The sequence below is a fragment of the Nematolebias whitei genome, chromosome 11 (genome assembly GCF_014905685.2).
Source record: "Nematolebias whitei isolate Nwh7 chromosome 11, NemWhi1, whole genome shotgun sequence".
Classification (NCBI taxonomy): Eukaryota; Metazoa; Chordata; class Actinopteri; order Cyprinodontiformes; family Rivulidae; genus Nematolebias; species Nematolebias whitei.
Window position 1 is genome coordinate 39778440 of NC_056508.1, and position 15585 is coordinate 39794024.

Sequence of the window (15585 nt, forward strand, 5' to 3'; positions counted from 1 at the left end):
CTAAATGGGGCTTGTGCTTTCCGTCTTGTGTGGGGTCACTTGTGGCTTCCAAATGAGCTCCGCTCAACTGTCTCGCTGAAAGGCAACTGTAGACCCAGACGGTATCTCCTGAGCGAGTCTGATATTGCCTTTGTCCTTGGCACTGCTTTTCAATTAGCTCTCTTGGAATCTGGCCTTGCAAACCATGTTTGCCTTTGACTGAATGTTTCATTGCAATTTCCCAGACGGCAGCATCGCTGTAATATGAATCACTTTGAATGGCTTGTTTTATTTGGCTAACATCATCTGCTTCTACATGAAGTCATTTTTTTTTTGCCACAGGTTCTTTACTTTAGTGCCTGTTTCTTTTGGTTCCTGTTGCGTTATCTTTCGATGCCCTTTGACCTAACTATTGGAACTTATTTACATTCTCAACATCTTCTAACATCTGTTATGAGCTATTTAAACTCTCCAGGCAAAACAACTTGGAAAGAAAGAATTGTGTGCACATATGTGTGTGTGACAGAGGGACATGAACAGGTGACAGGCAGTCGACATAATCCCCCTCCTCATGTCTGAATACCCATGTGTCCGGGAGTGCTTTGCATGCATGTATGTGTATTTTGTGCATACATGTGGCTGTGTGTGCCTGTGTGCAGTGCATACACAAGCATGTGTGCGTGTGCAATGGTGTGAGGACGAGAGCAGCAGCCACTGGAATGCTGTTGCAGAGTTAAAGGGCAGCCGTCTCATTTTCGCTTTCCTTTATGGCGCTCTCCGAACCAAATTTCACACTGTATTAAGTTCACATTTCACCGTTTCTACACAGCTGGACGGTCTACCTACATTTCTTTATTTAGCGATACTGTAGACGTGTGAAATTAGGCAGCTACTTATCTAGCTGATACAGTTTCAAAGAAGCCACACAAGCGTCTGAAATAAAAGTATACCAGACTATTGAGCACTGACTCATGCCACTCTGGTGCTAGTTAGACATTTTTTTTCTAGTTCAGCATTGAAAACTGGCTTATTGTTGTGGAATGTAGGAATACTGGTTGCGTTTCCTGAGACTGCAACAAAGCAGCAGCAGTGGGGGTTTAGTGGTTGAAAAAGTAAAGAGTAGGAGTACAAGCAAGTCGTGGAGTCTGTGATTTTGTTTCAGGGTTGGGCTCATGTGAGCAGCATTTTATTTGAACTGGACGAAGTTTTAATGAGTAAAGTCAACACTGTGCAGAGGCCTGCGCAGGGTTTTCCTCCCATCTCTCTATCACTTGTCTAAATGTGGTCTTGACATAATAACGTGTCCCCCTTGACCTCTGAGGGTTGCACTGGAAGGTGAAAAGTTCAGACTTTACTGGTCTTTCAAAGACGACCGACTGATCTGAAGGAACTGGCTCTGTTTGGTGTCATTTGGGAAGTCGTTATTGTCTTTGTTTGGCTGATTATTGATCACAAACTTTGTTTTGTCTTTGCAGAATGTCAGCCTGGCTTCTTCAAAGCTGAGATGTCCAGCAGCAACAAGTGTGAGCCGTGTCCTGCCAACACCCAGGGGCTGACACAGGGGGCTTTGTTTTGTCCCTGTGTAAATGGCTTCTACCGGGCCCCCAAGGACCCCGTCACTGGACCGTGTTCAGGTGAAGATGTGCAGAAAATTAAAAAAAAATGTGCAAGAATTTTTAGATTTGTATAAGAAATTAATTTGATTGTTTCTGACCTTTTTATTGCGCAAGAAACCCAACGCCAGGGGCTTCATATCAAGAATGTTTTTGCATGTCTATATTTGTTGGTGTGTGTGTGTGTGTGTGTGTGTGAGTGCACGTTTATCTGTCTGTAACCTCATTGTCTCATAAATCACAAGATGGATTTTAGTGAACCTTTCAGAAAGTAATCATTGGGCGCATATTTACAAGTAATTTAATTCTGGAGTTAACCCAGTTTAAGCTAGTCACTACAGCTAACTGAGCTTAGAAAACACAGAAGTGGCTATAACTCAGTAGGCTTTACAGAAATTGAGTTAAAAATTGGTGTGGAAGTAACTGAGGGTCATATCCAGCAGGTATTCTGAGTGTGACCTCTTGCAGAATTGCACGGGTCACATAATGTCTTCAGGGTTTGAGCAAAACCTCTACAAGTTTTTCATTTCTCAACAGAAGATGATTTCAGTCTAAAGTGCCGAAAAATTTACATTCCTTCAAGAGATGCTAGTTTATTTTAAATAACTTTTTTTATTATTATTATTTAACGAGAACAATCAGCATTTTGTTGCATCTCACACAGCTTTTCTTCTGTCCTCACCAGGCCTCCCCTCTGCCCCTCAAGATCTTGTGGCCACCCCCAGTCTCCTCTCTACGGGAAAGCTCCTCCTCTCCTGGAAGTCTCCTGAAGACACCGGAGGTCGAAACGATATCACCTACAGCGTTGTGTGCCAACGATGCGAGGGCTTCGGGTGCCAACCCTGCGGAGAGAAAATTCGCTTCGACCCAGCCAGCACGGGGCTGACTGACACCAAGGTGTCAGTGAGTGAGCTGGACGCTCATTTCAACTACACCTTCACCGTGGAGACGCTCAGTGGCGTGTCTGTGTTTGGCAGTAGTCAGGCAGCGCCTCGGGCTGCCAGGCTGCCGTCCTCCACCACCCTGACTACGTCTCTGCACTACACAGGTGAGCAGCAATGATAGGAGGCCGGGCTGCGATGCTATCTGCTCTGCTGTAATGACAGATGCTATCTGAGATTCTGTGACGGCTTTGCAAATCAAACTGGCCCACAAGAAGGAGATAAACAAGGGTGTAGCTGCATTTTCCAATGTTTTCCTCTTATTTATCGCCTACAAAAGACAGACCATGATGTTTTTGCGTGGTTGTGCAGCTACCTCTAAGCAAAATACCAGATTTAAAATCAGAGCAGATTTTAATGAAACTCTCAAAGTAATCTGTTGAAGTAGGTATTAACTTTTAGAGTCAGCCAGGGCTTAATTTGAGCCGGATCCTGCCGGAACAGGATCCGGGAACTCTTATTTTGACAGGGTGCGTTCTGGTAACTGTTTGTGTGGATCGGTAATTCTCAGGCTTACTAATAATAAAGCTAAGAGTGAATTAGACTGCCTTGAACGAATAAAACCTATATTGGACATGTAATCTGAAAATAATTACATAAACACTCATTTTAAACACAACATCCACTCACGAGCTTCCTAACAACACATACGAGCTGCCCCTTCAAATAAGCATTTCCACTTCTGCCCTTAAAGAAAATCTCCGCCCCTAAAACTACAGTCGTGGGCAATTTAATTAAAAACGCAAAAATATAATTAAACGGCACAGCTAAATTGCAAATCAGTTTGACAATTTAAGTGGGTCATTAATAATTTTTTTATTATTTATTAATAATATGAGAGAAATGTTTGATGGGTAATCACGTTCGTACATCACGTATTTTAAAAAAAGTGTCATTTTGTCTAAATAACTGCGATGAAAATGTTGAAAAGACTTACTTTCATTAAAAAATAAATAAATCTCATTGTTCAACTAAACAACCAAGAACTGAGGCACATGAAGGCAGTGGCAATGAAAATAGTACTAGAGCAGGTGCAAGGATGCTTGAGAGAAGAGGAGGGACCCCCCCACTCCCCCTCCAGGCATTGTTTAGTTTACAAATTAAGCGCTGGAGTCAACCAAATTAAAGATGGTCGCCACAGTTAATCAACCTCAACAAACATAAACACGGCTGTAATTTTGGCGTATTTGTAGCTGGGACTCGTTCCCAAACGCATATTTTCTGAGCACTAACTGATTGCAGATAATTGCTGTTTAAAACATGTGGACTCAACTCTCCTGTTAGCAAAATATTGCATAAATGACTACACAGACTTTAAGGAAATCTTCAGAAACTAATCACTGGATGTGAATCTAGAACTGATTACAAGACGAGTGCCAGCTAACAGACCTGAGACAGCACAACGATGTTGAGCTGAAGCTTGATGTAGAAACAGAAAGTCGTTCCCAACACTGAGATTCTTGACACGTCGTGTGATCAAGTTTTAAATTATTTTCAAGGTTTTACCAAAACAGCTATGACTGTCATTTCTCAACAAAAAGTGATCTTAAAAAATCAACTCTGGCATAAAAGAAAGTAGATGCTCTGCATTCCTTCAAGTCTTTATTTATGTACCTTTTTTATTGTTTTTCCACATCATAACATTTCAAATGTTCTCTTTGTCCTCAGAACCACCCAAAATCACCTCCATGCGACTGGTTGAACGGGACTCCACCAGTTTGTCCATTTCCTGGGACGTATCTCCCCAGCCACGGGTTCTGGCCCGGCCTGTTCGCTATGAACTCGCTTACCGCAAGAAGGTGAGCACGACTTTTCTATTTCCAGACAGAGCCTCAAATGTTATCACCGGTTTTAGGCATGAGCTGTAGTGATAGTAAAAGAAGCTAAAATAGACATGGACCTTGTAGTTTTGTGTGGTTACATCTGTAGTTCAGATAGTCCTGAGACCTTGATGAGTGTCATCTAGAGAAAGGTGCCACACTTTGTCGTTATCACACAGAAAGCACCAGCTATGCTCCAGTTATACCATTAATTATCAGTATAAACCAGCTGTCTTCAGCAGAAACACTGGATGTATTCTCTTACCTCCCAGGATAACAAACATGACGTGACAACCTATGTTGTGCTCAAACTGGAGAAGAACTCTGTTCAGATTAACGATCTGGCTCCAGACACGGCCTACCTGGTCAAGGTTCAGGCCTTTAGCAGCGACGGTAGGTCTGGAGTCCCCAGCGGGGAGGAACAGTTTGAGACGTCGCCCGAAGGTACGGAATCGAACCACAACAGAAGTAGTTCCTGGGCTCTGTTTTTAGAAGATCTCTCTGATGTAGGGTTTACTTGTCTTGCAGGACAACTGAACAAAACAGCAGTCATCCTCGCTGCATCGGTTGGAGGAGCGATAGTGTTGATCCTGGTGATCGTGATTCTGTTCATGCGCAGACGGTGAGTAGTGGGCCCGCTCTGTTGGCCTTACTTGTCCTGTCTGTTCTGCTAATCTGTCACAGTCTACTTTCCTTCAGTGCCTTCCTGTCTCATTCTTCTGCTTTTCCTTTGTGAGGCCTCCAAATGACCTTTGCATTCACTCTGTCCTCACCCCTCTTTTTCTGTCCTTCTTTAACCAACTGTCTCCTTCTCTTTATCTGGATTTGTGTCCTGGCACTCACCAACGAGGAATTTGTGTTGAATGTGTCTTGTCATTGCGCAATGGTTGCATTCAACTGAGCGTTTGGTGCCTTTGAAAGGAAATTAGCCCAGAGTGGCACATTGTTGTTGATAAGAGGCGTTTGGTTCTTTCTGTACGAGGTCGCGGGCGCTTTGTGAAGTCGACCTGGGCCTGTACTGTAGCAGACTGTAGCCTGTGTAACCTCCTCCTTCTTAGTGTTTAAATTGGCTTGGCAAACAGTCTACAGCCAGGTTTTATCAAAGGGACGCTTCTGTCTGAATGGATGCATTGCACCAGAGTCTGGATGCTTTTGAAAGTGAGAAAAATGGTTACATGGGGTGCTGTGTGCTAGTGATATAAAAGCAGTCAAATGGTTTAAAGACATTTTTTTTTTTAATCGTATTTTGTCTTTTAGATTAAAAAAAAATAGGAGTGAGAATCTATAGGCACCTCACATTTCAATTCTGATGAGATTCTAATTTCAATTCAGAGGGTTGCAATGCACTTATTAAAGTTATTTATGCTTCTTGATTATCACGCTTCAAACAAAATCCAGAGCATTGAATCTCAGACGTACCAAAACTGAAATATTTTGCTCTACACAGCAGCATAAATAAAACCATTTTATGATGATCTTATTACGGTTTTTCTTTTACATTTTATACTTCCGTTAGATATAACTGGGACCCTGTGTACACAATTTAATTCCACCACATATACCACACATGTGGTGCATATGACAAATAAAAAAATCTTTGTCTTTGACATATAGTGTAAAACTATTGCCAAACCTTTCATGCGCATTTGCTCGCTGCATCAACCCCTGAAGAAGAGAGCAGCCGAAAGAAACTTACCGGTACCTACTCTTAAGTTGAGATTTTGGAACATCTAAAAGTATTTTGTTGTATGTTTTTGATAAAGAATGACGTTTTGAGATGTAACCAAACATTAGGAGCTTTAAAAACCAACAATAAAATCCTAAAATCTGTCCTTGTTCCATATAAGGTTCTGTCTCACTGGGCTGGGACTGCTAGAGACTATTTGGCAACAGAAAATTGTGAAAGCGGGTGAATTTTCTGTTTCAGTCTCACTGAGTCCCGAGTGTTTGGGACCAGTGAGCTGGTCGACCACAGTTTGAGAAGCTAGTTTTTTTTAAATCACTCTTTTTTTGTGCGCGCATGGTTTAAACAAATGTAGTCTAGGCTGTGCACATTATTTTGTTGCCCACTCTCGCCCTCATCGTACCCACCTCAACCTTCTTTGTATCCACCTTGTCCGTTGCTTCCACGTTTATGATTTAATCTACTGGAAAGTACTTGAAATGAACATGGGCAGATCTGGACCAGTTTCTTTTGTGAATTCTGGTAAATTTATCGAAGCCAAAGTGTGTCCACTTCCTTTCAGTGCAGAAGATTAGACTCCAGACTTTCTTCTTTTCCGTTTTTCATGAAGTTATTTATGCTAAACGATCATTTATTTTTGATATTTTAAAATTTATTTAGAATTGTTTTTGTCCGCGTCACAGTGCACCGATAACCAACATTCCCCACTCCTAGTGATTTGCTAATGTGTTTGTTTGACTCAGAAATGGCAACTCTCACATCCGGCAAGGACCAGAAGACACTTACTTTTCAAGCTCAGGTATAAAAAAAAACAAGAACGATTCTTTAATCTTGTCTGTTTTCCACTTTATTTATTTTACTGACTTGTTTTCTGATATTTGATGTGGCTTGCAGAGCAATTAAAACCACTGAAGACCTACGTGGATCCGCACACGTATGAGGACCCCAACATAGCTGTCCTCAAGTTTGCCACTGAAATCCACCCAAGCCACATAACCAAACAGAAAGTTATTGGAGCTGGTGAGTGACAACCCTGCTGAGATAATCTGCTGCGAGGCTTAACTCCGAGATGTTGAAAGATCTTTCCAATCCCTCCAAAATTCCCTGTTTATATTGTGCGTTTCCAGCAGCTTAAACAGGCCGGCTGACAGCGGTTGCTCCAGTGAGATTAGCATCTATCTGACTGACGTCTCAAAACAAGTCGAAACATTTTTTTGTTGTGTGGCACCTCTTGGCTGTGGCACCTTTTGTGTTTTGCCTGAAGATGACAGGAAGATTACACAGAAGCAGAAACACGCAAGAATACCGGAGCACCTTATTTGCTCGGGTTTTATTTTTTATTGAAGGTGCGTTCATTCAAGTGCGACCACCTTTACCCTTCCAGCCAAAAGTCTTTGTTTTCGGTCCCCCCAGCTCCCACGACCGTACGCCTTTCTTTTCTTCTCATGCGACAGCTGATTCCCATGCTCCCTCACAACAGGCCGTCAACCGTTTACACAATGTTGCCTCTTTCTGAACGCGGAGCCAGAGCACACCTCTGAGAGCGCCGCTGGCAAAACAGACGCAGAGACTTCCTCGTGTTGCTTTTGTTGCGCTGCCAAGCCCTGCAGCCAAAAACTTAAGACGACACTCGCATTTTGTTTAATATCTGTTCTCCAATTCAACTCACGATGATGATGATGATGCTTTTCCTGCAGGGGAGTTTGGGGAGGTGTACCGGGGCATTCTGAAAGCATCTGGGAAGAAGGAGTTAGCGGTTGCGATCAAGACGTTGAAGCCTGGCTACACGGAGAAGCAGAGGCAGGACTTTCTGAGCGAGGCCTCCATCATGGGCCAGTTCTGCCACCAGAACATTATACGTCTGGAGGGGGTGGTCACCAAATGTAAGAATCTCTGCATTCTTAAAGGCTTTACTATTTAACTTTTGTGCATTTGACTTATAATTTATTCTTTCTTTTTGGTGCAGTTATACATGCAATGATAGTAACTGAATACATGGAGAATGGAGCGCTGGATAGATATCTAAGGGTAAGTTCACCTCATTTGTATTTTATTATTTTGTACTTTAGTTTAAATAATAGTCATTGTTGAAATTTGTTGAAATTTGTAGGTATTTTCCTTCATAAACCATGACTAGTTCAGTTTACCGTATTTCTTAGTTCATATCTTAGATCTTATTACTGTTTTTCTTTACAACTTATACTTTTGTTGGATGTAACTGGGACCCTGTGTACACAATTTCGTTCCACCACATGTACCACATGTGATGCGAATGACGATAAAGAACCTTGACCTTGACTAATCTACTCTTCTGTTGTCCCGGTAGGACCACGACGGCGAGTTCTTGTCATTCCAGCTGGTGGGGATGCTGCACGGCATCGCTGCAGGCATGAAGTACCTCTCTGAAATGAGTTACGTTCACCGAGACCTGGCTGCTCGCAACATCCTGGTGAACACCACCCTGGAGTGTAAAGTGTCTGACTTCGGCCTGTCCCGAGTCCTGGAGGACGAGCCGGAGGGCACGTACACCACAAGCGTGAGTAGATATCAAGCTGTAAGACCGACTTCCGTCTTGCAGCATGTAGTTTTATTATTTTTCTCATCTTCAACTGTTTTTGTTTTTTACAGGGAGGTAAGATTCCCATCCGATGGACAGCACCGGAGGCGATCGCCTACAGGAAGTTCACCTCAGCAAGTGACGTGTGGAGTTTTGGCATCGTCATGTGGGAGGTCATGGCATTTGGTGAAAGGCCGTACTGGGACATGAGTAATCACGAGGTAAGGTTCCATTTTTACATTTTGTGCTCCCACTCCTTTTAGCAAAGCTAGCATAAAGAACAGGATCTAAGTGATCTGATCGTGTGCTTGCAGGTGATGAAAGCTATCAACGAGGCGTTCAGGTTGCCTGCACCCATGGACTGTCCGTCCGCCGTCTACCAGCTGATGCTTCAGTGTTGGCTTCAGGATCGCTCTAAGAGGCCGCGGTTCGGAGACATCGTTAGTCTGTTGGACAAGCTCCTGCGCAGCCCAGACTCACTAAAGACCATCGCAGACTTTGACCCTCGGTAAGATTTATTTTATTTATTTATGTCTTGCAAAGAGCTCATAAAGCAAATTTGTTCTGGTGCTGACCGACTACCGGAGTGTCTGCCACCGTCAATACCCAGTTCTTAAAAACAAACGGGAACCAAAACCCAGAACATTTGAAATTCTGCTACTATGATTACTCCTGTTAGCTTGTTTCACATTCATGTCTGTTAGCAATTTAATTAGACTAAATCTCTAAAAATACACGCTTACAAGGGAAATTTAAAAATATATTCACACTGTTTTGGTAGCAACAAGTCTTTTCTTACATGAATTGGATAAATTATTATAAATTCACTGCTGACAGATGTGAATTAGGAGTCGGGACCTAAAAAAAAGACACATTTTACTTTTAAATTTCCCATTTTATGCCAAAATCCTCCTAAAATATACAATTTTAAGTCAATAATCTAAATCTTTCATGACTAAGTTTTACACTCAGTGCTAATAAAAGAAGTTTTGTCTGCTGACATACATCAACTTTATTTTTCATAAAAGACATTTAACAGAAAGCAGTTTACAGTGTTTGATGCTAACGTGGTGACTTGACTCTTCTCTCCTCATTTTCAACTTCTTCATCTTTGGGTTTGTTTAAAATGTTTTGGGAGTCAACTTTTCTCGTAACGGATGCAAACTTTGACCTGGATTCATGCAAAAGACAAACATTAGTTCTGATGAACTTATTCTTATTTTAGTCCTTGCATGTTTGGAGTTAGGGAAGACAAAAGGGTGACTGCAGTCAACACAGTCACAAAAAAGGAGGTGTCAACTTGGCGTTAAGCGTTTTTTGTTTGTGATTGTGTGAATGAATACCTTATTTTTCCTTCTGTGAGAAAGGACAAAAAGGTATGTTCACGTCTCATCAGGTCTCACTCTGACTCTCTCGACTGGTTTTACCACCAACTGGTTTCCTGCTCTGTAATTACAAACCTTGGTTGTCTGTTTTGGTTGTGGGAAAACCTGCTGATTATTATCTCTTATTATTATTATTTTTATTGCCAGTGTTTCCATCCGCCTGCCCAGCACCAGCGGTTCGGACGGCTCTCCCTTCAGGTCGGTGTCTGAGTGGCTGGAGTCCATCAAGATGAGCCAGTACAGCGAGAACTTCACCCGGGCTGGGATCTGCACCATGGACCAGGTCCTGCAGATGAAGAGCGAGTAAGTTGTCAGCTTTTGTGCAATGAATGAGTGTGCAGTGAACAATGAAACAAAGTGTTACTTATACAGCTGCATAATTTGGCGAAGGATCAAACCAGTTTGTGTCAGAGCAGCTTTTGAATTTAAAGCGACATTTTGCACAGTGACAGGTGGAGTCTGTTGTAGTTTATTTACATTTTCTTAGGATTAAAACTTTTTACATGCCGTTGAATAGTTTTTCTACAAAGTCATGGATAAGAAAAAAATGTTTTAAACTTGTGTGTTTGTACTGTTAGCAAAATATCTCATGAACTACTGGACAGATTTCAGTGAAAATCTCTGGAGGTACCGGTAATTATTGAATGCACATGTAAAATTGAAGTCAGTGCAATTCAAGATGGCCGCCCCAGCTAATCAACCTCAGCCAACGCAAACATGGCTCTACCTCAAAGAACTGTATAGATATCGAGCTAAGATGTGGTGTGGTTGTAGCTGACAGATCATGTGAGATATTATACTGCAGCATGAGTTTGCACATAAAAATATTTTCAGTGTTTGGCCAAAATGTCTGGAACTCAATAACTTCTCAACTTTAGTTAATTTTAGTCTAAAGCTCTGGCATGAAAGGAGGTGGGCAGGGCTGGGCGATATGGACCAAAATTAATATCTCGATATTTTTAAGATGAATGGCGATATACGATATATATCTCAATATTTTTTCTTTCCATAAAGTAATAAAAATATATTTCTGAATCAAAGCTTAGTCCCAATTATCACACAGGCACCTTTACTAACAAACAACTGCAACTGTACAAAATAAATGTCTCAAAATTAAAATAAAAGTAAAAAAAAAAACAAATATACAGCTGTGTACTCAAAATTTTAACAGAAAACACACAGAGCAAACATAATGAAAGACTGACTTGCTCTTTAAAAAGTATCATTCTAATGAATTATATTCATTCAACCTTTATTAACAAAGCTGTTAGAAAGTCCACATTGTTGTGTAGTTGGCTCGTTTACTGAGCTCGGTTCTGTTTGGCTGCAGCTTGTTTCTTTCTGAATTTCATGGTTTCCATGCTCTTGAATGCAACGTGGCTGTTCTGATGCTAGTGAACGCACCGCTCTGTGTAAATTGGCGTGCTGCGTGCGTTACTGCTGTGTGTAAATACCAGAAGAAATGGCAAATAAATCACCCCAAGCTGGATATCTGTCTCTTTGTTTTCTAATGAGAAGACAACTTCATACATTGCCACTCCAGGGCCCTATTTACACGGACACAGCAGGGGAAAACGTAGGTTTTTAAAAAATTTTTCAGATTTTAATTAGAGGAAAACATCCACATTGACACGAACGGATTTTATGTTTACATGCATCCCCAGGAATCCCCCGAGTCCGCTGTAGTTACCATGCCGGGTCATTAGTTGGCGCTGTGACTTTTGTACATTCACCTAATACGCATGCATGCTGCCTCGGACCGCTCTCTGTAATCCTCTGGATTGAATGCCCAGCTAACAACTTAACAAGTTTAAGCTGGATGTGGCTAAGAGGCGACAGACTTGACGCCGAGGCAAGCGGGACCGCTTCATCTAACTGCTCCACATGGATCGCTGAGCGGACCAGAATTGACGATGATGATGTCGGAGTTTCTACTCCGTGATAATCAGTAGCTGATTTACAGCAGCGTTCTTAATAATGTTAGCTTCTGTTTACTTCGATTACACAACAACCAACTTAGTTTTTATTGTAGTTTTTCCTGTGAGGAGAAGCTGTCCTCCCACCAGCGGTGGACCGGTTCTGAACGAGCCTCAGCCCGGGTGCAGTGCAGGAGGACGTCGAAGAGAGAGATGTCATGTCGGACAAACTATTTATTTAAAATTCCCCTCAGTTCTTTTTTCCAGTCCATTCAACATTTTAAGCTACACTAAGCGAAGGAGTGACAGCCTGTACAAGCCAGATAAACAACATGGCGTCAGTATCCAGGATGACAACAGAAGCGTACAGTTCATTAATGTAGTTTACAGTTCAGTTAACGTGTTTTAATAGTGCATTCAGTTTAATGATCAGTGTTTGTGGTGTTGAATAAATAAATAAAAATTAAACCTGATGTCTTCATTTTCAAATTTAATAACACGCAACATGTTTCACATCGTTTAAATCGCATAACTTGAATTACATAATGTCCAGCTATTTTCATTTAGCATAGCTTCATTGTATCTCCTATCACTTACAGAAATACTGTTTATTATTATTAAACTGTTGTTATTTAGCACATTTTGTATGTTGTAGTGCAGCGCGACGCATGAAATATCCACCTGCCTCGTTCAATAAATAGTGATATTAGAACTGGATCTGACTGGCGTCTCTTCCCAACACAGATGTCGGTCACAGTAGCTACACTCCTGCGTAGATTAACTACGAGACTCTAAATATATTCCATCAGTTATAGCTCAGAAAAGCAGTATGTTCTACTCCGCTGCCATTGTTGATAGAAATATGCTGTCGGTCCACGCGTGCGTGAAATATACGTCTGTTGTGCGCATGTGCTTTAACCTCTCTGCGGGAAATGTGTGCATTATCAGCGGGAGGCCTCCCAAAAACCTCCACTCTGTGAGGTGGGTTGAGAAACCTTCAGATTCAAAGAGGGGGGTCTACTAGTGTCGTGTAAATGAACAGGTCCGGTTTTACTTAAAATACATGTCGTGTAAACGCCCCCTAAACCAGTTAATTTCCTGGAGAACACCAAACCTCCTTTGTAGCAGCTACCCAGTCATTTTCACACCTATCAGGAATTTACATCCATGTCACCGGAGCGTCTCCACTGTGGGTCAACAAAGACCTATTGTGACGATTGATATCTGCATCCAGCTTGTTCACAGTCAGAGCTGCAGCAGCGTTTTACACAGCAGGAGGCGGGGGGAGTGGCGGAGGGGCCGCGTGAAGGCGCAGACTGGGAGAAAAACTCAAGTATAATTAGAACTACATAGAGTATGAGACTATATCGTTTTATATCGATATAGTCTCATTTTAAATTTATATTGCACATGAAATTATCTCGATATTTTAAAAATATCAAGATATCGCCCAACCCTAGTGGTGGGTGATATGCATTTCTTCAAGGAAGGCAAATCCTTTAATTTAATTCCTTTTTTTTTTTGTCCCATCTACACACGTGCACACACGTGCGCAAGCATTTCTGCTTGAGCCGCAAAACAAAAAGTTTCATCTGTTTCAGAAAAAGAGTTTTGTTGTTGCTGCTTCAACGATAACCACAAAAGGAGAGACTCTCCTGTCTGCGCTTGAAGAAATGAAGGGCCTGAAATAGATGGACATCATTATAAGTTCTAAAAGATAGAAGAAGTGTTTAGCATGCACCCCCCTGAAGACATCAAAAAGGTAGTTTAAGACAATTACATCTTCCATGATGTGTAGGAGAGCTGCAGGAGGCAATTTAACCAAACACACTGAACCTTCGGGGGGGGAAACACGCCTTTGTGAAGCTCATAATTTAAGGTTACTTTTGAGGAATAGGAACATTTTCTAACCACACATGACCAGCCGAGGAGGAGCTCCACCTAACTTTGTCATTGTATACGTCTGTGAAGATGAGCACCTTTTTAAGGCCGAGGGAAACTCTTTTTGAAGTGTTTGTCGTACAGTATGGTGAGATTTCAGGGCCCCATGTTTCCATCTCAGGGCATCTGGTAGCACTCTCTGAAAAACCACCAGCCATTTACGATCCACCCTCTGCTCGCCAGACAAGTGATTCATGGTCAACAGGGAGAATCCTCGTTAAGCAATTAAGGCTGTAATTAAGGCTTTGACTGAGGGCTGGTGTTTATGCACGGCTTTTGCAGGTTTGCATCACATGCTGATCCAGAATAAATTTTTTTTAAAAAAAAGCCTTGTAATACGTTTTCTTGTTGAAGGTGAATAAAAAACTTAAGAACTTGGAATGCGCCCCGCCTCGCTGAGCAGGTTGCAGCTCCGGGCTGCTGTTTCATCACACGGAATGAGTCAGTGATTGCTTCAAGGCAGGAAGGATGCATGTGGAAAGGGTTTGGACTGAGTCCAGAGTAAAAAAAAAAAAAAATGTTGTGTCTCTTTTACAGGGATATTAAGAACATCGGAGTGAGGCTGCCCGGCCATCTGAAGCGAATAGCTTACAGCATCTTGGGCTTGAAGGACCAGACGAGCACCCTGAGCGTGTTTGCAGTGTGATCCTCACCACGAAGGGAACTGGAACTGCAGCAGGTGGACTCTATAAACTCTTACGCTGAGCGGGAGCGGGACGGCAGGGACGGCTTTGGATCGACGGAACCAAGAGAAACGTGCCGTCCTTTGGGCCAAATGAATCAGACTAACTTACTGTACATTGTTTGATTTCTATTTTTATCAGGGAATGGAGCAAATATGATAGACGTTTACTATTTAAATATCTATTTTTTTAACTGTACTTTCCATACGAGATGCAGTTTATTGCATTTTTGTCCATTTTTCAAACAAACAGTCCACTCCAGCCTTTACAAAACGAGGAGAGGAGCTATATAAATATCATAAATAGCAAATCATGGTTCAGTTCGTTGGTGCTGATGTCAAAAAATGTCTTCGTTAAATGGCGCTTGGCTCCATTTCCTGTCAGGACGGAGCACGGGGGAGCTGAAACGAGCTTGAGCTCATCCAGAAGCGAATAAAAAGATAAAACTGGACGTTTCTGGCCTCCTGCTGGCTCTGAGCAGAAATTAAGCTATGATCTTATGAGTGATGTTCATATGAGGGGGTGAACGGAGGTACTCTGTGTGCAAATTCACTTTTTTATTTCTTGCTTGTGTTTTGCTGGTTACCAAAAAAAACAACTAACAAACACTGAGATAAAAAAGTTTTGTAGTGTAGCACTTGGATCAAAAATCTTTTTTTTTTTTTTTTTGAGAATTTCAAGCTAAAGATGACTCAAAGTCTGGATCTTCAGGATTTGGGTAAATTCATTGTTTTGGTTTGAGATTTTTACATTTGTTAAAAATAAAGAGGGGAAAATGCACATAAACCCCCAGAAATACAAAAAACAAATAAATAAAATGTTCTAATAATTCTCTGGTTTCTATTTCAACTTCTCATTTGCTGTTAATTTTTCCCTCAAGCTTTATGAATATTTAGTCTGCTTGGGTTAATCACAAGTTTAAGCTGATGCTTTAAATATGAAGGGCTCGACTCATTTGGGGCATTTAAACATGTTTTGAAGTGCCTTTGAGCCAGATTCTGCCTCAGCCTCTTTAAACACACCCCCCCCCCCGCTCTCATCGATGACTGCAAACCTTCGTGTTACT

The 15585-nt window shown here is 41.8% G+C and overlaps 1 protein-coding gene across 1 annotated transcript in view; it reads left to right on the forward strand.

Annotated features, from left to right (window-relative positions):
• Nucleotides 1-15287, forward strand: part of epha2b (eph receptor A2 b) — a 29852-nt gene extending 14565 nt beyond the window's left edge. The window contains exons 4-17 of the mRNA XM_037684990.1: nt 1455-1613; nt 2278-2640; nt 4202-4332; nt 4626-4797; nt 4882-4975; nt 6781-6836; nt 6932-7057; nt 7735-7920; nt 8004-8065; nt 8364-8573; nt 8666-8815; nt 8909-9102; nt 10127-10282; nt 14374-15287. Of these exons, the coding sequence (XP_037540918.1) occupies nt 1455-1613; nt 2278-2640; nt 4202-4332; nt 4626-4797; nt 4882-4975; nt 6781-6836; nt 6932-7057; nt 7735-7920; nt 8004-8065; nt 8364-8573; nt 8666-8815; nt 8909-9102; nt 10127-10282; nt 14374-14482 (2168 nt within the window). The 3' untranslated portion in view covers nt 14483-15287. The remainder of the gene's footprint in view (nt 1-1454; nt 1614-2277; nt 2641-4201; nt 4333-4625; nt 4798-4881; nt 4976-6780; nt 6837-6931; nt 7058-7734; nt 7921-8003; nt 8066-8363; nt 8574-8665; nt 8816-8908; nt 9103-10126; nt 10283-14373) is intronic.
• Nucleotides 15288-15585: the final 298 nt, after the last annotated feature.